This window comes from Phaethon lepturus, unplaced genomic scaffold (genome assembly GCF_000687285.1).
Source record: "Phaethon lepturus isolate BGI_N335 unplaced genomic scaffold, ASM68728v1 scaffold27667, whole genome shotgun sequence".
Lineage (NCBI taxonomy): Eukaryota > Metazoa > Chordata > Aves > Phaethontiformes > Phaethontidae > Phaethon > Phaethon lepturus.
This window is the reverse complement of record NW_010550211.1, coordinates 2798-23551: the sequence shown is the minus strand read 5'-3', so window position 1 is coordinate 23551 and position 20754 is coordinate 2798. Positions and strand designations below refer to the sequence as shown.

The 20754-nt window shown below is 40.5% G+C and overlaps 1 protein-coding gene across 1 annotated transcript in view; it reads left to right on the top strand.

Moving 5' to 3' along the window:
- Positions 1–15639, top strand: part of ZMYM4 (zinc finger, MYM-type 4) — a 28772-nt gene extending 13133 nt beyond the window's left edge. Inside the window, exons 14-28 of the mRNA XM_010290504.1 lie at positions 175–325; positions 1970–2110; positions 2408–2445; positions 3624–3768; positions 4805–4920; positions 5265–5436; positions 6188–6241; positions 6359–6538; positions 7083–7177; positions 7747–7918; positions 9447–9598; positions 10951–11062; positions 12430–12678; positions 13584–13713; positions 15161–15639. Coding sequence (XP_010288806.1) covers positions 175–325; positions 1970–2110; positions 2408–2445; positions 3624–3768; positions 4805–4920; positions 5265–5436; positions 6188–6241; positions 6359–6538; positions 7083–7177; positions 7747–7918; positions 9447–9598; positions 10951–11062; positions 12430–12678; positions 13584–13713; positions 15161–15368 — 2115 coding nt within the window. The 3' untranslated portion in view covers positions 15369–15639. The remainder of the gene's footprint in view (positions 1–174; positions 326–1969; positions 2111–2407; positions 2446–3623; positions 3769–4804; positions 4921–5264; positions 5437–6187; positions 6242–6358; positions 6539–7082; positions 7178–7746; positions 7919–9446; positions 9599–10950; positions 11063–12429; positions 12679–13583; positions 13714–15160) is intronic.
- Positions 15640–20754: the final 5115 nt, after the last annotated feature.

The following is a 20754-nucleotide window of genomic DNA, read 5'->3' as shown; positions in this document are numbered from 1 at the left end:
GGGAAGACAGACACTGAATGTTCTGCTTCTTTGTGTTACACTGCAAAAATGATGCACTCTTACAGATTTCTTTACACTACATTTGGTGAGCAGGGTGCAAAGAAGTTTTTATACACATACTCTTTGTTGCTGTTTACAAGTATGTTTCATTTTTCCCTCATTCTGTTTTCCTAGATGGCAAAGTGTGATGGTTGTAAGAGACAAGGTAAACTCAGTGAGTCCATGAAATGGCAAGGGGAGATCAAGCATTTTTGCAATCTACTTTGTATTCTGTTGTTCTGTAATCAGCAAAGTGTTTCTGACCCTCCAGCCCCAAACAACACAGGTAAAACAGGCTGAGAATAATACTGCCTTTTGGTGTGCATGATAGTGATACTAACATTTACTTGGAAACTTGATTCAGAGAATTTTTTGAGAGATATCCTCTACTGGGGGGCTTGCTCGTTGCCACTGAATGGGCTCAGTTTTAGATATCTCTCTTTTACTTCAGATAATTTCAAACTTCTGCGGGTATGAAATGAGATTGCTTCATATACCAAACATAGATTGTGATTTTTAAAGAACATGAAACAAAAGCACTTGCTTTTCAATCACTTTCATGAAACAAAGGCCCATTTAATTATGGTAAAATGTACTGATATCTACTGAAGACATGCTAAATACCTATCTTGTCTCCTGTACTTGGTAAGACATAGCCAGGTACAGTAGAATGTTAGTGTTTACGTAACAAAAAAAATCCGGTGGTGAAATGAGTAGACTTAATGGTTGTAAATACAGACTTTCATATATGAACTTAAAATGGCCAGTTCTGTGTAGTCTGTAGGCATATGAAGAATTACCTTTTCTGTGTCATTAAGTGTTGATTCTTAAAGTATCAATACTAAGATTAATGTGTGCTGTAGCTGTTTCCTTGCTCATTATTTTAGCAGATGGAATGGGAAGGAGGGTGGGAATGAAGCCCACAGGAATAGGAACTGTGAGTTTCTGTAGGGAATGAAATGCAAAGGGAAGAAAGGAAGAAAGGCCCACAAAGACAGGAAGAGGAAGCGAAACAAAAGGCAGAAATAGCACTGATCCTAAAGAGGGGCATAATCTCCCACTGAGTGATGGTGACTGCAACAGTAAGGTACCCAACAAGCAATAAAGAATATTAACTGAACATTTATAGTATGCACCAGGCCTATTTGACTCTTAAACTTTGTGTACATCTCCTGCTTACACTGGTGGGAGCTGTTTTCCCTGATTAAAAGTAATATATAAATATGTAAGTAACTCTATATTTTCAGGCCATAACTACACCATATGACATTCCTGGTCTTGTCAGTACATCTGGCTGTTAGTAAGGATAGCAGAATGTATGGTGGGCCTGCTTCTCCAGTAGTGTGCCTGCAACTTCAGCTGAGGCAAGTGTGCAATGCCTTTGCAAAACTGGGCTCCAGGCATCTCTCTGAACTGGGGGCTGCCAGGATAATGGAGTGCCTCAGAACAGTATTTTTTGATGAAATGTGGTAATTCATGGTAATGTGGTAATGAGTGGTGCTTTCAAACGGAAAGAACCTAAAAATTCCTCTTAACTGTGAGAGCTCATAAAATTCACCTCATTCATTAATTGTCAGGGTCTCGGCTGTCTCCTATATACTATCTCTGTTTGGTAGCAAGCACAGTGAGGCATCCAGTCCTCTTGTCTCCTGAGTGCTGCTGTAGTGCACACACTATTACAAAGAGAAAGCTGCTTTGACACTGTGATGAACTTTTGAAATGTTTCAGTGACTGGAAAGCAGCTTAAGTTTGCTTGTGGAACCAGGTCCTACTTAAACTGAAACCCTGCGGTTTGACACCTACATCCCCTTCTCATACAGCAGGCTTTTTCATTTGGAGATAAAGCTGGAGGGTGGGTGTTGTTTCAAAAATGCTGTTTTATAAAGTATCTTATTGCTTATTTTAGTTTTCTTCTGTTCACTCTATCCAGCAAACCTTTCTATGGCACCAGCTTCCTCATCAGGGCCTCCTTCTTTGAGAAAGGACTCGACCCCTGTCATAGCAAATGTGGTGTCCCTTGCAAGCACCCCTGCTGCCCAGCCTACAGTTAACTCCAACAATGTTTTACAGGGTAAGTCTGCTGAATGTGATGCCTGTATTTTAAATCTCTATTCCTGAACATTTACACTTGTTCAGGGATCTTTTACACTGAGGACAACATCCACTTCGTCATTATGCTTCACATCAGTGCAAATGGTTGTGGTTTTGTCCTTCCTTTACCTAGGTATAAATAATGACTTAAATTTATGCACATACACCAAGGAATGAGGTTTAATGGGAATTCTTTCTTGACTTTGGCAGAATATGGGTTGTGGTCCTTGATAATAAGTACACAGACTATTCTTGTATGGTTTTTTTTTCTTCACAGGTGCAGTCCCTACTGTGACAGCAAAAATAATAGGAGATGTAAGTTTTATGAGAGACTCTTTTTCTCACTTTCGCCCAGATTGTATCAATAACAAGTAAAGTATCCAAGAATTTTGCACCATCATTTTGTAACTGCTTTTCCTGGTTGAGATTGGGAATTAAAATTCATCCAGCTCGCAGATGCTTTTTTAAAAATGGATAGAACTTGTATGGTATAAAAGTCTTTTTGTGTCCACTGACAGATTGATTTGATGTTTTAAGACAAAGCTTGTCAAATTGTAGCTCTTAAAATGGCTTAATTCATGTGTGGCTTCTGTACTTGGGGCTACCTTTTGTGGCCAGAAGTGGGATGTGATGTTGAAAGGGCTAGCATGGGAGGAAGGGGACCAACGTGGGCTGCTGGGGCTGACATGACCAAGCTCTTGCAGCTTAACTTTCCTTCCCCACTCCCTAGCAGTGTGGTAACAGAGCTGTGGGGAACCATTGTCACCACTTATCTGTGAATAACTCCTAGAGTTCCTATTCTTGGGCTCTTTGAGGTATGTGGTATACATCTTGCAACTCTCTTAAAGTACAAAGATTTTATTATGTAGCTCTTAGGTTCTGGAAGACTGACACCCTTGCTTTTAGTTGAAGTGTCATTTAAGGATTACAGTATGAATTTCCCCTAAGGAAACAGATCCTGTTATTTGAATGCATGACTGAAATTTAAAGTTAGAGGGATGTGAAAGTAGTACAAGCACAAATAGTCTGTGTGTAATCAGGAAGTTATACTGATACTGCCAGCATCTGTATCCATTTTTTACTTTTATTTCTTTTCAGTGCTTTCATATCAGTTTACTAAGCTTTTTGGGTATCTGTATCAGCCAAACTTTCAGACATCAAAAGTATCTTAACATAAGTCCTCATTAGATCTTTGCCATAAGTAAGACTCCAAGCGCAAAAGTTTATAGAGGTTATTTGACTACAGAAACCAAACATTCTTGCAGATTTGTTCACTGCACTGTTAACAGAAAAAAAGCCTGTTGTTTGATTAAAATAAATTGAGATGAAGACCAGAAAGTACCAAATACATTAGCAAGCTGTTTTTGCAGTAGTTTTTATCAGCAAAGAGAGTTTTAAATTGTTCAACCTCCCATAGTAGAGAACAAATACTAATCTTATGATATCCTTCAAACCAATACTGACTCTGCTCTCATTTGTATTTTTCCAAACAGGCTAGTACTCAGACAGATGCCCTAAAGCTGCCATCATCACAACCACCTAGGCTTCTAAAAAACAAAGCATTATTGTGCAAGCCAATCACACAGACTAAGGCCACCTCATGCAAACCTCATACACAAAACAAAGAATGCCAGACAGGTACGTATCTAATCTCCTACCCATTTTATAAAAGTCTGTATTGCAGTTGAGAGAATAATGCATGATTTATGTAACAGAATATTTTAAAATATATTTTAAAACCTTAAATAGTTTTCAGATTCTTGTACGGTATTTTTCAAGTAGCAGTTTGCCTTACAGATGTAAAACATCTGCTATTCTTTGAAATCTGTAAAGGTTCATGTGTGATGAATCCTGAGATTTGCTTTAACTCATCTTTAGTATTCTGCGATCATCTTAACTGTGGGGAATGAAGTGCAATGGTTAAGTGGCATAGGCAAAAGCCTATGGAGGGAACTTGTTTTCCTGAGCACAGAATTTGTGAGTTCTTGGCTCTCACAGCTCAAGCCACAAGAGCAGACTCATGTTAATAAAGAGCATAATTTTTCAAAGATTATTTCGACTTTTGCTTTCCTTTAGTTATTAGATACAGATTCTAAGAACCTCTGAAAATTAAGTCCCTGTTTCTAAGATCATTTCATTAGATTCATATTTGCTCTAAGCTCCCTCTCTGGGAGGGCTGGAGGGAAACAGAAACACCTTCAAAGGCTGTTACATAGTCCAGACTGCCATTGAGGAGTGCTTTTTTTCATCATTGTTACTGTAGAAGGAGCTTGGGGTATCTAGCCTTGATGTAAACCTCTCAGTGAGGAAGATGAAGTGGGAAGGTTGCAGTTGTTTTTTTAATGGTACCTTCTGATGTTCTTGTAGTTAGTTGTGAAGATAATTGCAATAACACACCATTTACTTGGATGCCAGTCTTAGTATTTAATACTTATTTACACCCTCTTCCCTTCCAGCATTTGTGTGTATAGTCACAGTGCTGTTTATTTCCGAACTGTAGTACTAATACTTGTTACGACAATGCTAAAGTGGAAGATGACTATGAACCAAGACGTGGTACTGTGCATGCTGAGTTACAAGCAGAAGTCCAAACAAATATCATGGACACTCTGGAGTGTACTGGATGGTCGTATGGTTAAACAATTTTTGTTTTGTTCTATTTTTGGTACAACAGAAGAGGAAGTTCAACCCCAGATCATTGTGGTACCCGTTCCTGTACCAGTGTTTGTGCCAGTGCCCCTTCACCTCTACACTCAGTACACACCAGTTCCACTTGGGATGCCAGTACCTGTAAGTTATACTTCAGTTCACTAGAGAACTGGTTTGCAGTCTTGGTTCTGAACAGGGCACAGAGCAGTGTCATTGGGTTTTGTGACTAGTCATGCACATGGTATTTTGAGTCCTTGAAGCCGTTTCTTTCCTTATCGCATCATGTTTGGTTAAGCATCATCACACAAAACTACCAATTTGTAGGGTTATTGCAGAAATGAAACATGTCCAGTCTGGAGTTACTTTAAAATTAAATTTAGTAGTCCTAAACTCTATGTAAGATTAAATGAGAGGAATCTCCCTTGTGTATTTGCTGTTTCCCTTCAACACCAAACATGCTCTAATATTTTCCATGTGTTCCATAGGTACCAGTTCCCATGCTCTTCCCAACTACCCTGGATAATGCTGATAAGATCATTGAAACTATTCAGGATATAAAGGAAAAGATTCCCACAAATCCATTTGAAGCTGATCTCCTTCAGATGGCAGAAATGATTGCAGAAGATGAGGAGAAAGAAAAAACTTACTCTCATGGTGGTATGTGACGTTTTTTAAAAAGGAAACTAAATGCAGTTTTCTTTGTTCTGAAAACATGTGTTCTTTTAAGATTAAGTTACTCTTTCACTATAGTTCCCATCTCAGGCGCTGGTTATACTTGCTCCTTTCTACCTTTCCGAAGCTTTATAATTTCACAGAGGTTTATCAGTCAACATTCAGTAGAGCTCTGTTTAGCATAGAACCCATGTTGGATACTGAGCACTGACAGTGGTTTAAATGTCTTTGCATTCTCTTTCGCTGATCCGAGGTGCTGATTTGACTTTTGTTGGCAGTAACAGATTGCTAGAGGTAGTAATCTCCAGATCAGTACATCATGCATTAGCAGAAGAAGGAGTCAAGAAGACAGAGCAGCTGCTTTACAAGAATATTTTCCTATCTGGCTTTTTATGGTGGATTCTTGGAGTGTGATGCAGGTTGCAATGTGTTGGATAGTGATCTAAGCTGAAAAGAAATGAAGAAAAGTACCGTATTTGTCTACAGATGACTTAAATAACAAACATGGAGGGATGAAAACATTAGAAAAGCCAGCATGGGTTAGATCTGCATTTCTGTTTCTCCCATAACATCATGGCCTACGTAGAAAGCTGTTAGAACTCTAGTGGAGGAGACGGTGGATCATGTGCAGTAGTGTTACAACCTAATACATAGTTTTTTGGTGTTAAAAATATTTTGTATTAATTATGTAAGCTGTCGGTCATTTGTAGGTACAGGTTTCTTTCTTTTTCTAAAGGATCTCAAACATCTGAGCATGAGCTGTTCCTGGATCCCAAGATATTTGAGAAAGGTCAGTTGGATTTTTTTTGTAAATGGACTTTGATCCTGCTGTATCTTTTCTTGCAAATTGCTCTTTTTGTCTGTCCTTTCTTATAGCATGTGGTATATCTGATCACTCTCATTACAGACCAAGGTAGCACTTATAGTGGAGATCTAGAATCCGAAGCAGTGTCCACTCCACACAGCTGGGAGGATGAGTTAAATCACTATGCCTTACGATCAAATGCCCTGCCAGAACCAGATCCAGAACTGAAGCAGTTCTCCAAAGGTGATGTGGAACAGGACCTCGAGGCAGATTTTCCATCAGGTCTGTATAATTTGAAGAAAAATGCATTGTTGTATAAAAGTACGCATAATTTTCTGAGGAAGCATGGTACCAGCAGCCTGCTTATGAAGGGTATGTGTTTTCATGTAGTAAAACTGGATATTTAAAGCTGCAGTAATACATCAGTTCTATTAAAAATTACTCTTTTTAATATATTACCGGCATCTTTAAAGACAGCCTTCTACAGAACCCCTGACAGGAGTAGCAGGTAGCCTTGCTTGACTCCTTTGAATTTATCACTTCTGTGTTCCTAGGCATAATCCGTGTGAGTGGTGCATAAGAATATAAGTTTGCCTGATTAAGCACACCCATTTGGGGGTGTTTGCAGGGGCTTTTTCCTCTTCTGAGAATTTACTTTTTTTATACAGAAGGTGCATAGATTGCCTAATTATTCAAAGGTAAAGCATTATTTGAATATACAGGTGTGATTGCCAAATGTCAAGTATTCCACAGTATCTAGGTGATGCTTCTACCTGGGCTGTTAAATCATATAATTAAACTCTTAACGGTGTTGATTTGACTTCAGACTCATTTGACCCTCTCAGTAAAGGACTGGGTTTGCATTCACGTTCACGAGCAAGACGGAGACATAGAGATGGCTTCCCACAGCCAAAAAGACGGGTAAGGAAGTACTTCTGGAACACAGGTTCCTTGCATTTGAAATAATGTTATGTGCATACTTATTCTCAGAATTAAAAAAATACTGCTCCAGGGTGAAAATGAGAAGTCAGTTTAACTATGTTAAGCTGTATATTTTTTCCTGTTCTGCTGTATGAGATAAAATTTTCTTTCCTCCCTCTGCAACTAGGGAGCACAAATGCTCTTTTTAGTGCAGAACCTTTTTTAAATGTGTATCACTTCAAAAAACTCCAAAAGAGATGTCTTTTAAGTAGTGTCATAATCTACGGGAAATAATCAATTTTTTCTTGTGTAGCTAGAGAGGAATATATTTCTGTGCATATTTATCACGAGGAGACTTACTGTATTTTATTGCACCTTTTCTGTAAAATGTGGTTAATATTTGTCCACACATGAAAAATACGTATATGTCCACTCAGATTCTGTCATGGGAGCAGGATTTTGTTACCATGTCAGCGTAATGGCCTTTTTATGTGAGATCGAGCTAAGCATCCATATACGAAGAAGCTCATTAAATGTTTATTTGTTCTGATTTGCTTGTTTGCCTGTAGGGTCGGAAGAAGTCTGTAGTTTCTGTAGAGCCCCGGAATCTGATGCAGGGCTCCTACCCAGGGTGCTCTGTTTCTGGGATGACCCTAAAGTATATGTATGGGGTAAACGCCTGGAAAAACTGGGTCCAATGGAAAAACGCACAGGAGGAGCAAGGGGACCTGAAGTTTTCAGGTAATTTTTCCTCTCTCAGTGGAAACAGAAATACGTAGTTGAAGAGCATTTGGTGTGATATGTTGATCGAATAAAAACTAGGATTAGATATTACTGAGTTTTAGAATACCCATGAGTGGTGAAAAGATTTTATGGAATACTGTCTTATGTCTTTTCATGCATTTAAAAATCATAGCTATTACATTCGTAATTGATCTGTTACCTATTAAAGCAGACTCTATAATAGCAGATTTCTTTTTGACATTAGAAATGTTAATCTTTTAACCTCCACTTTGTGTTCATTTGCATGTAGTGGTTGGTCATTTGTAGAAGAGAAGCGTTACGCAGCTGCAGAGCCTTTACTGAGCTATTATCAAGCCATAACTCTTAAGTTGACACCACCAGCTTGGCCCCATCTCTTTTGTCTGTACCTAACGTAGTCACGAAGTATTTGTTTGTCAGCATAACTGTTTGCTGTAAAAAATTGTGCTACAACATGAAAATCTTAACACCTTATTTCTAGGCCTCACAGCTTCCAAAATTCTACCCATTCTGTGCTGCACCCTGCCTGAAACTAACTTTAAAATACATGAGTTGTTCCTTGTGTCCTACTAGGGCGATAGATAATAACGACAATATAAATGTCACTTTTGTTTGTTTTTTTCATTACGGATTATGGTTTTTTTTATAAAAGCACAGCAGTCCTGGGATTTGGCAGTGTCTAACTCCCTTTTCCCTGGTCACAAATCTGTCTTACATGCTTGCACTGAGAGTTTCATGTGCAAATTCTCAGAGTCAAGCAGAGAATTTAAGTTAAGAATATAATTGAGCTTTTTGGAGATGGTGGGGAAAAGAGCAAACCATATTAAATACTTCTGCAATGTAAAAAATTAAGCGTGGCAGGGCTTATATAAGACCGATCCCAAAGGAAAACATGCTGGTTAGAATGAGATCTGCTTTTTCCTCTCTTATTTGGAATTTTTGTTGTCATTACGTGAGAACAGCTGGGTTTTGTTTCCCAGAAAAAGAGCAATCACGTGAGTTACTGTGTTTTCTTCTTGTGGCTAAGGAAGCAAACACTACAGTCAATTCCAGGAAACTGTGTTTGCCCCCACCCCTCCTGGAAAGGTTTTCTACTTAGTCGCAAGGAGTCACTTTTGTAAGGTGTGGAGCAGCCAAGCCTGGTAATTTCATTGCAGATCCTTTGATCGATTGATTCTCTGCTTGCTCTGCTTCCCTTTCCGGATCCCATGCATGGGCCTTCAAACTCTTCATTCCTTCTCCCTTTAAGGAGTCGAATACGCTGCGCTTAATTCATGTCCAGAACTATTAGGAAATACTCAAGATCTGTCTCTCGCTCAGCATTCCCCTGAGTCCAGCTATAGAGGTGAAGCCTATTTATCAGCCCTGCGCTGCCAGCCTTGAGTACCTGCAACCATTGCCATGCCACATCTTTGGGTTCAGCAAAATCCGATGAAACAATAAGGAATGTGTGAAGATTTAGTCTGTTGAATTAAGATAATTTTTCTAATAATTTTCTTCGCCACAGTTCGTCCTGTGAAACTCAAGGAGGACATTCTCTCATGCACTTTTGCTGAGCTGAGTTTTGGCTTGTGCCAGTTTATTCAAGAGGTGCGGAGACCAAATGGAGAAAAATATGATCCTGACAGCATCTTATACTTGTGCCTTGGAATTCAGCAGGTAACTCAGAGAGTTACGGTATTGCTGAAAAATTTGCTTTGGTCATTTATGCTTTATATCCATAGTCCCATGTAGCTGCTTGGATTTTGTAGAGGAGGCAAGAATGTATCTTTTTTGTGTTTTATTCTTAGTCTGTCTTAATCCCATATTTGTCTAATTTGTCTGGACCTTTTTATGATCATAGTGAATGAGCTGCTTCTGTTGGGAGGAATGTCACGTGGAGGGCTAGGTGTTTCTACCTAGACACAAATCTTTAGGTTTGGTACCTTTTTTTATTCTTATCATGCATAGGAAAGATTTGCAGAAACCTGAGTCTCCTCAGAAATGCTTTATGGTGGTATGTTTTATATCTAAAATGGTTGCACAATGCTCTTCAAATATACAAGTTTACATGGAAAAAGGTTACCCAGCAAAGACTGAGCTCCTTCAGTGGCTAGACAGATACCTGCCGCGTTGGCAACACTTACGAAAAAACAGAGTGGGAATAATAGCATTGTAATTAGTGAACATAATGAGTCCGTGCTATCTGCCTGTGTACGACAGTTTGAAACGGTTTCAGTGCAAACCTAGAACAATGCTAAGTTCTGTTGCAAATCGTTGTCTCAGTTCAGTGTATTTCTGTTAGTGGCTTGTTTTTTAGAATAGCCTATTTGTTCCTTTCCTTAAACAGTCATCTGGAGGTAAAAAATCAAAAGCTACTACTAATGTAAAACCTACCATTTGACTAGGCATGGAATTATGTTAATTATTTTTTCCTGGCTATGCTTGAAATAAAAGGTCAAAAGAGATAAAACTCGAAGTGCCATTGATGAGGTCTAGGAGTATCAGCATTTTTTGTGTGATCCAGTTTTCACTAATTTGTTGATACACACTGCTGGCTTGTAGAAAACTCTTTTTTTGATTGCTGCTTGACAGGAATTTAAGAGACTTTCACGTTGATGCTGTAAGTCAAGCTATTTCAGCAGCCTGGTGCTGGGCCTGTATCTATTGTCAGGAGGTATTAGCATGTGAACTAGATCTTTTCAGTAGAAAGGTACTCAATAACTCTTCTGGTTTCTATAGGCAGACTTTTTTCCAAGAATATTTAACACTTAAAGGAGGATGATTTTTCAGAAAATGGCTCTAGAGCTTTGAATATTAACAAAAATCCTTGCCTAGATCTCTCACTTCATACTGGGGAGGTCCCAGTCTCTGCAGAAAATTTGATTTGATATCTTACTGAAGATTTCAACACAATGTTTTGGACCATTAGACACTGGGACATCAGAAAGGAAAAGAATCTGATGTCCTGTATCTTCTCTGCAATGTTATATAATCACAAACTGTATGTCTTCCTTTTTTTTCTCTTGTAGTACCTGTTTGAGAATGGTAGAATAGATAACATTTTTACCGAGCCCTATTCCAGGTTTATGATTGAACTTACAAAACTTTTGAAAATCTGGGAACCTACAATTCTTCCGAATGGTAGGACAATTATTTTGTTTTGTGTAGCTGCATGACAAAGCCGTATTATAAATTAATATTTTCTCAATGCCATGAAGAAGAATGTAATCTGAGGCATTCACATTAGTCTCCTCTTTCTCCACCATGTAATTGTTTGTGGTAGACTAGCATCATGGATTTTATGTCTGTCTCTACCAGTTACGTATTACACTTAAGTATACCTTTGCCTCTGATCAATCTCTGAACTCCTTTGAAAGAAGGACTTCGCACTCAGTTAGTCAACATGCTAGTTCTTCTCTTCCCTCAATTTTTAACTAATCTTTTTTGAATACAGGTAGCCAGAATTGTATATAGTGTTTGAGATGAGTTACTGCAAATACCGTGTACAGTTGCACTGGTATTTCCCTGTCAGTACTCGGGGAAGGAAGTACATCAGAAGGAAATGCTCCTTCTGATAAATCCGAGGATCACATTAGCAAATCATTAGAATCTTGTCTCGACTCCTCAATTCCAAGTTCTTCTCACCTCAGTCACTTCCAAATTAAGAGTTCTCAAATTCTTGCAGATATTTTTAATTGGTCTTCAGATATGATCATGCAGTTTATAAAGCTGGACACCAGCCGTATTAGTACACAAGATCTTTTTCAGAGTATCAGTGAAACTTGAGTGGTTGGCAATTCCATACATGGTTCCATGACTGGCTTTTCATTTAGAAAATGAACTTTTTATACAGAAATAATCCAATTACTTATAGACTGCTGCATACAGTGATGTTTTCTTTCACCATAAATCTCTTATAAGCTTCCATATCTCCTTTTCCTAACTGACTTATGATAATCACTGAGCTGTTTGTATATAAAGATGGTACATTTTAAACTCATACTCCATGTCTTGGGAATTACACATTTTTGCACTTGACTGACTGTGGTTTAATACAGTGAAATTAGAATTCGGTGAGATTCTGCTGGTGTCTGCAATTTTCCTCTAAATCCTTCTTGCCATTCTTCAGGTACTGGAAGATCATGCTGTTCCACAGCTTGGTCCTCCATGCTCCCTCCTATGTTCATGCGTGCAGTATTCTTGGTTTTACTGGAACTACAGTTGCTTATGATAGGTCTGAATTTGATCTGATGATGCAGTTCATTCATACACAAGGTTAGCTGAAAGAGGACTTCTATGCATCTCTGACAGAATCTGCCTACTTAATTTTACTCGTATCTGGCTTCCCACCCTGCTCATGTATGATGCTTTCATTGCTTTTGGAAGATTCTGAAAATCTGCTAGATTAGACACAGCCTTTAAAAGCTGCTCATGTGCAACTCAATATGGAGACAGCCCTAAACTTGCATAGGTAACCCTCCTCTTTTCTCTTTGCCCATTGTCTCTAGGTTATATGTTCTCGAGAATTGAAGAGGAACACTTGTGGGAATGTAAACAGCTGGGTGCATATTCCCCTATTGTTTTATTGAACACACTTCTATTCTTCAACACCAAATACTTCCAACTAAAGAATGTCAGTGAGCACCTGAAATTATCTTTTGCCCATGTTATGAGACGCACCCGAACTCTGAAGTATAATACTAAGATGACATATTTACGTTTTTTCCCACCCTTTCAAAAACAAGAGGTAGAATCAGGTAAGTGAATGCTTTCTGATCATCTGAATTTTGGCAATTGTATTTGTATTGCCAACTCCTTTTTTAAAAAGGACTGAGGAGAAAAATAGGTTGTGCAGTAGAATAGTTTGACTTCTGCTGTTATCCTGTACATTTTCAAAATTTTTTCACTCTAGTAAGATTGAAGGAGGAATTCTGCATCAGCCAAAGCATCCCATTAAAAACTTAGAAAAGAGGTGCCGCACATTTGGCTGAAAAATTTTTAAGAGTCTTTTATAACATCCTAGGCTTGCATAAAGTTTTATTAACTACTGCATGAGTTAAAGGTCTTTTCTGAAGTCATTTTCTCAAGACTTCATATGCTTGATGATCAGACCCTTATCATGCCCTTTTAATTCCCAGATTTATCCTAGCTTTGTGCAGTGGACAAACAAAGCAACCCAAATGGAGAACAGCAGTTCAGATGAAGCTAGGGGCTTGCACATGGGTAGGGACTACATCTTCACCTCAGAGGCAAAGACAGACAGATTTTTGTTTGCAGTTATTTTTTGGCATTTGGAAAAGGGAAGTCTTTGATCCTATTGGCTTCTTTGGTTAATAGTTCCAGTGTGCTACATGAATTCTGCTTTATTAAGAAAAATTATATCCCCCATATTTTTCTGCTAGATACTAGTTCTTGTTGATTTTCTAGAAGAGGAATGGGCTATAGACACCCTACATGCAATCTAATTGCACCCACATGCAATCTTTTGCCCATCCAGCAGATCAAACCAGTTGACTTGTGTGTGACAGATAATCAGTTCAAGCGGGGGGGTGGGGGGTGATGGAAGGTCCCATTAGACTGGTGCTAGGCTAAGAGACTAGGGCTTGTTCTTGAAAGCGCTGTTTTTCACTGGAATTCTGTGATGCCATTTTTGTGTATCCAGATAAATTATCTGTAGGCAAAAGGAAACGCAGTGAAGATGAGGAGATTGCAACAGCAGTGGAAATGGCTGAAAATACAGATAATCCCCTGCGATGTCCAGTCCGACTTTATGAATTTTACTTATCAAAATGGTAAGTGACAGAATTTTATTTTTGATCTGTATGCAGACTAGAACAGGCATTTGGGCAAGAATCCTACTCAGACCACTGTGCTGTGGGCTCCTCTGTGCAATTCCTGCTCTCACAGTGTGAGTGGAACCATGCGGATAGGACTGCCAGCATCAGCACTGCTGTTAGACTCAGCAAATAGGTAGTATTTTTTTACTGGTGTTGAGTCAAGAGTAGAGTTACAGAGAGAGATGTATTCTTTAAATGCTTGTTTACGCATCCACAGGGTGTAGATGTGGACGGGGGGCATTGCTACAATGACCACTGCATTCTCATCTGCTTTAATTCCCATACAGGATCCTTCTTTTGAGAAGCTTGTAACTAATACCCTGACATCATGTTCCTTGTAAAAGAGCGTAGGAAAAGTGTGAATTAGGCAAAACTGCTGATAGCATTTGGCTGCTGAAATGTGAGGTTAACTTTTATTTAGGAGTTAGAGAGGAGACTATATAGCAAGGACATGGATATAAATCATTTTGTCTCTCCTGTTTCTGTATAAACTTTAGTTAGATCATTGAGCGGCAGGAATACGATGTTCTTCTCTTTTTCAAAGAAAATACACATGCAAAATGAAACAGCATCTCATTAGTGTCAGCTAAAACTCAAATAAATCACTCTCAAAAATGCACCTCCTGAGCTTACTACAAATAGTCCCATTACTTAGGCAAAGGCGTGCCTAGCAGCTGCCCTGACTCTTTGTCTGCCTCTTCCTACCTTCCTTGTCTTCACTTGCATATCTTTAGAAGTTTTAGCTGCCTGTGGGCTGGGAAAAAATTTTCATGCTCCTTCTCATAGATCGTAGCTGAGCCCCTGCAGTGGTGCAAGCAGCAGTAAAAATTCACTTTGCTGTTTTAATGTGAATTTTCCAAAGCCAGGCAGGAGAGATCCTTGCTCTAGAGGACTTTGTCTTCTTACCAGAGCCTGAAAGCTGCCTCAGGATCAGATGTTTAGTCTTTCAAGCAGATGGGCTTACCATTCTGCACCATGAGCAGGCAAGCTAGGATTTAGTTTTGCTAGCTCTTGAACGTTCCCTGTGCCAAAGTACACAGCAATTCTGGAATACTAGAACGAGTTTAATTCAGAGATTGAATGTCGAATACATCTATCAATCATATCAAGGTGCTAGTACCATTAATTGGGTGATACTATGATTGAAGAACCACATCTGTAAAGAAGTGATGCTAATTTTCTTTGTTTCTTTATAAGCAACTAGTGCAAAGAGACCTGGAAACGACTTAACCTTTCCCTAAGTTGAAGGGGGCAAACAAAGTCAATAACAAAAAGATTTGAATTTGTGATGTTGTCTCAATGTAACTTTCATTTTCTTTGCTCGTTCTCCTTAACTTTTTTTTGAGTAGGACTGTTAATGCTGCCTTCTGATCATGAGCTCTTCCTTTCTTTACATTGACAGTTCTGAAAGCGTGAAGCAGAGAAGTGATGTATTTTACCTTCAACCTGAGCGCTCCTGTGTACCCAATAGCCCCATGTGGTATTCCACATTGCCAATAGACCCAGGAACCTTGGACATCATGTTAACACGTATTCTTATGGTGAGGGAGGTACATGAAGAACTTGCCAAAGTCAAATCAGAGGACTCTGATATTGAGCTATCAGACTAATTGAAGTGGGGTATTTTCCTTTGAATATACATCAGAAGCACCAAACTGTGAATACGTCCAGCCTTCGGAAAATGTGTATCAAATAAGCCGAGATAACGTCACCTACAGGCATATTTTGAACCACAATGGATGTACAAACTGGAACTGGAAGGAAGCAAGCTGTGTAAGCTGCAAGAAACAACGTCCTGTGACACCGATAAATCCTCTGAACAAATTCAAGATGAACTAACCTATTTGAGTGGTGCATAAATCCTTTATCTGTTTAGGATTTTAAAAAGTTGTGAGATGTTTTTAAGGAAAAAAATGGTTGTGTAAAATCTACCATAACGATGTTGGGCATGGAGAGCTAGACTGTGGCTCACGTGACTTCTCAGCCTGATGGCTGGCAGTCTTTGCTGCCAAAGAACACGTGGAGATCCTAGAGCTCTTCACGGGGACAGGAGAGAAAGTGGTGATACTTAGACAAACAGACACCTTCCGTTACAAATACACATACACATATGCTTTTATAATTTTTTTGAAACTGGGATCAAATGTTAGGAAGGCAGAAGCTGCTGGCATGTCTGCCAAGGAAGTTATCTAAATGGACAGCTGTCTGGCTGCTGTTAAATGGTCACACGACGCCAGAATCTAGCTCTCGGTCCAGGCTAATACCGGCTCTGGCTCTGTTCGGTCTTCAACGTGGAAGAGGTGCTGTAGGTCAGGCTTCAGAGCGATCGTGTTATGGGACGAACATTTCTGGGGTATGTACAGGAGAGTGACTGTCCTGGGGTATGTGCAGAAAATCCCTTACCTAGCCCAGTAGCTCTGCAGTCTGTCGATATAATCTAGCAAATACTGTGGTGCGCGGAAACTTTTTTTCCCTTAAGGCAGCTTTCCTTTCTCCTCTTTCCATACTCCTATGTTTTTGGTTATTTTATAAGGCAAATCTGGAGGGCCTTGTCATTTCAAAGGAAAGATACATGCACTCTTTCTCTTTCCACCTTTGCAACGCGTGCAGTGTTGTACAAAGGATGCAGTATTACTTTTGACAACAGAACTGTGGTAGAAAATTACCATGTGTGTTTTTTTCCCACCCCACCCAAAGAGATTTAGTCATAGTGTTGGAAATCGAAAGAGATTTTTTTAAGGCTTGGCTGTTACTGCATCTTTTTGAAGAGAAAAGCTCCCACATTGTGTTTAGAGGACAGGACATTATCAGATGCTGTCTGTATCTCCGTTTTCTCAAGCTATAGATGTGTGTTTCTGATGACCAGTGGTCACAATTTCATTGGAAACCCAAACTATTTTTAAAGAAGAGAATTGTATGGTTTTTATCTAGCTCTGGTCAGTTATCCATCTTCTGTAACAGGGGTCTGATATTTGATCTTGTCACTAAAATTTCAAGAGATGAAAATCAACAGCCTTGAATTATATTTCCTTTTTTGTTTTGTTTTGTTTGTTTTTTGTTTTTTAATTATTTTTTTAGCAGTAACAAAAGTAATTTAACAAAAATAAAATCAGAAAGTAGTCTATTGACGTTGTGTACTCGGTAGTCCTGTCCCTGCCTGTAACAGATTTCACTGATGTATTTTTTAATACAGAAAACTATGTGAAAAGTAAACCTGCCCCTGATTCTGTATGATCAAAGCCCATCTGTGTCTGTCATTTCTGATCAAAGATACTACTTTCTCCATGTCCTTGCCTAGTGCTCCCGGGGGAGATGTTTCGGCCATAATACGTACCCTGCCAGTAAACTTCCCAGGCGCTTGGAGGCTCAGAGATGCCCCTTTGGGCTAATTTCTTGTTCTGTGAACACTAACCTGTCCCTCCCCATAGTTGTATTAAAATAGTGAAATAGCAGGCAGGGTATTTTGTATTGGGATGGTTGAGAGACCATTTCAGGGAAGATTGTCCTGGACAGATTAGTGTATAGGTCTATAGGGGATAAAAAAAGTCTGAGCTGTGTCTGTTGCAGACAGGTGTGCCCAGAACCTCGACGTCAGTGGGAGAGGGCAGGATCCGGGAATTTCTGTGGTTCCTGGGCATCCCCTGCAAGAGCGCAGCTCTTCTGGGCTGCAGCAGCCTGCCTTTGCCCACTCCCTCCTTCTCTGACAGCCCCCGGGGAATAAGCAAGGGAGAAATTAGGACAAGCTGTTGGGAGGGCAGGCTTTTGTTGGGTGGGGATTGTCTGAAAAATAATACCACGTCTGAGTTTTCCCTTAATAGACATTAACAGAAATATTCCCATAGAATACAGTAGTATATTTGTATTTTATGAGTGACATACTCATTTTTCTTTCTCTGAAGACCCTCACTCTTTCTTGTCTGTGAACACTTCCATGTACGTTAATTTTTTCCAGCTAGTTGGAATGAAAGATACTTGCCGTTCATACTCTCTCAGCGAGGGAAGTTAAATCGCTTTGAGCTTGACTGGCTGAAAGTGAAGTTGTTAAACATTGTGCTAACTCCTTTTACTTAATGGCTCTGAGATGAGAAAGGGTTCAGTGCAGCATCTTTTGATAATATAACTAACAGAACAAATAGTTTTAATTTCAATTTCTCTAGTGAGATACCTTCTGCTTGGAGGCCCTTAGGCAATAGTGTATGTTGTCCGGGGTGTGCCTGGGCTATCTTTGCCTCTCGAGGAATTTCTAGTCAGCCCAGCTAGAGTTCACACTGACTTGCAAGATTGATTACCTTCAAGGATTGAAACATATTTATAGATTATACACACAGGATCAAAGTTCTGAACACACCTCGACAGAGTTGTTTATAATAAACATACCTGAATCATTTGCTGACCGTGCAACGATATTTATTACTTGAAAATACTCTCTTAAGGAGAAAAATGATGCTGTAGTATCAGTGTAGACAGAGAAACGACAAAGATGAGTGTGAGAAAGAAAAAATAGAAGATGATGCTTCCTGCTAACAGGGCTTCTGGCGCTGTGCCTTCCCACTGCTGGGCACACGGTGTTTTAACTCCCCTTAATTTTCAGTGTGCAGGGATGATGGCATAGCTGTGCAGACCGGTTTGAGAGCGTGGAAGTGAGCGTGTCATGTTACTTGTTGCTGAGTGTATTCACAGCCCTGGCTGCTAATGCCAGTCTTTGGATTTTGCAGAGATTTTTGTTTAAAATGCTTCTGGAGGGTGGCTGTTACCTCTGCGGTGCCGGCGGTTTCCTGGCAGTTCTCACTGCGAGAGGTGCTCGGTGAAACCTGCTGCTCTCTCCTGGCTCCGACTGACTAAAGGAAACTGGGGGCACGCTGAATGCCACAGAACTAGGTGCAAAAAGAAGTTAAATTATGAATTATTCAGCCAACTACTGATCTGAAAGAAATCCCTGGATTTCTCCGGCAGTAGTCTCCAGCCAAGTGATGTCTCCTCGGAGTCTTGAAATGAAACAGCAGCAAAGTCACTCATTCCCCGTTTCCCCAGGGTGTGCTCCCACAACGGCGAGGCTGCACCGCTGCCGTGTCAGTGCCATGGTCACAGAAGTGACTCTGAACGTGCAATAAAGTCTTTTGGTACTAAAAGTACTGTACTTTTGGTACAGTCTCTAAAGGGTTTTGGTAACAATCTCAGTAACTCTTCTCAGTCCCTTGAGCAATAGTTTTGCTGTTGCCTTAAAAAAAGAAAACATGCTCTTGTATAAAATTCTTACGGTGCTCTTCTCAAACCACCAGCACCGTGCTCGCTGTGTGGGCTGGAGTTCTGCTCCCATCAGCACAACAGGTTCCCCCGCTCTTTTTCTTTCACATGTCATCCGTTTTAAACATCCCTAACAGAGCAGAGGCAAAATTAAGATTTGCTGTCTTCTATCACATAGCTGCTCGTCAGCAGCCCTGCAGCAGCATCAGCCGTGCACGATTGCAAGAAATAACAAGTTTTGAGCAGTTGAGCTACTGAGCAGTTACTGCTCTTTTGCAAGAGAAACTCTCCAGTTTCAAGGATGGTGTTTTGTAACAGAGCATGAGCACCAAACGTCTGTAAAAATCACGGAGCATTGCTAAGGAGAAAGTCTAGAAGGAGCTTTAGGAGCAACAAAGCTGGATGGGAGTGCACGCTGCTGCTTGGAGTTGCAGGTCGGAACGCAGGCTTGCCTCGCCGAGGCTGGGGGTGAGCGCAGCCGGCGTGAGCCACCGCTTTTCGTCTCACCCTTGGCCCGTGGATCGGCCAGAACAGCCCCTGCACCATCACCGCTGCTCTTGTCTTGCGCGCGCAGCTGCTTGAGAGAAACCTCTTTCCCCAGCGTGATGGCTGCAGTTTGTCGGGCAGGTAGGACGAGCTCTGCTTTGTGTCTTCCGCGGGAGGGAATGGTTGGCTTGAACAGGAGGGGTGGAGTGGCTTTGCACACTGTTACTGCATTTGTTAAGTTGGCTCCAGCCCTTTTTTAGAAGGTAAATTTTTTTGAACTGAGAGGGGAAGTGACGCTAAATTTAGTCTGTCCGCTCGCAGAGACGGATCCTCTCTGACTTCATCCCGTGGCTCCCGTGCTGAGCCCACAGCACCCGGCAGCGCCGTCAGACCTGGCGGGTTTATCTTCCATTTCCTCCCCCCACCACTGCCAAGAAGTATTCAATAACTCTTCTTTTGTCTTGAGCTTTGTAATGAAACTGTTGTGGACATGCCAGAAAGAGCGAGGAATAACGGAGCGAGCGGTGGCAGAGGAACCGTTGGAGGGTGCTGGGAGGGGTCTGGGCGCTGGGATGCTCTTACTGGGCTGCTTTGGGCAGGTGGGCGATTGTACACAGCAAGAAACTGATAGGAGTATTTGTCTCGGTTTCGTCATTTTATATTCGAAGCATCTCGGTTGGATGCTATTAGGAAAAATGAGTGAATGTGGGCAGAGGTCGCAGACGGGACATACTTAGAGAGAACCTGAATTTGCAAGCGTTTCGGTTCCTGCACCTACGTGCCAGCTCTCCTGCTGCTTCACGGCACATTGCAAAATCTGCAATAGCTTTTTTATTTTTGTTTTTCCGTTTTCATCAATAGATGCTGCTGCCATGGAGGTCATTAGTGCTCAGTCGATGGCACCAGTGCTAGAGCTGGTCCAGGGAGTGTTGCAAGGCTGTGGGGTGGTTTTACGAGGCATAAAGGCTTGAAGGAGCCCAGGCATCTTGGATTCTTCTAGCCACAGAACTTAAACTTCCATCAGACAGTAACATTCACTAAGCTAGTGGTCTTTCAGCAGACATACGGTTTTTACTAAGGAAACAAAACCTGAAATACCTTAGATTATCACCTGCTTGGAGGTAAAGAGGGAGTTTATTACAAATAAACAGTCAGGCTAAACAAAGATCAGACGTCAAATCTCAACATGCATCCCAAGTGCAGAATTTTAATTAACAGAAATCCGGTCCAGCTTCCCGGTGTTCAGACTTACGGATGCAGGCTGCA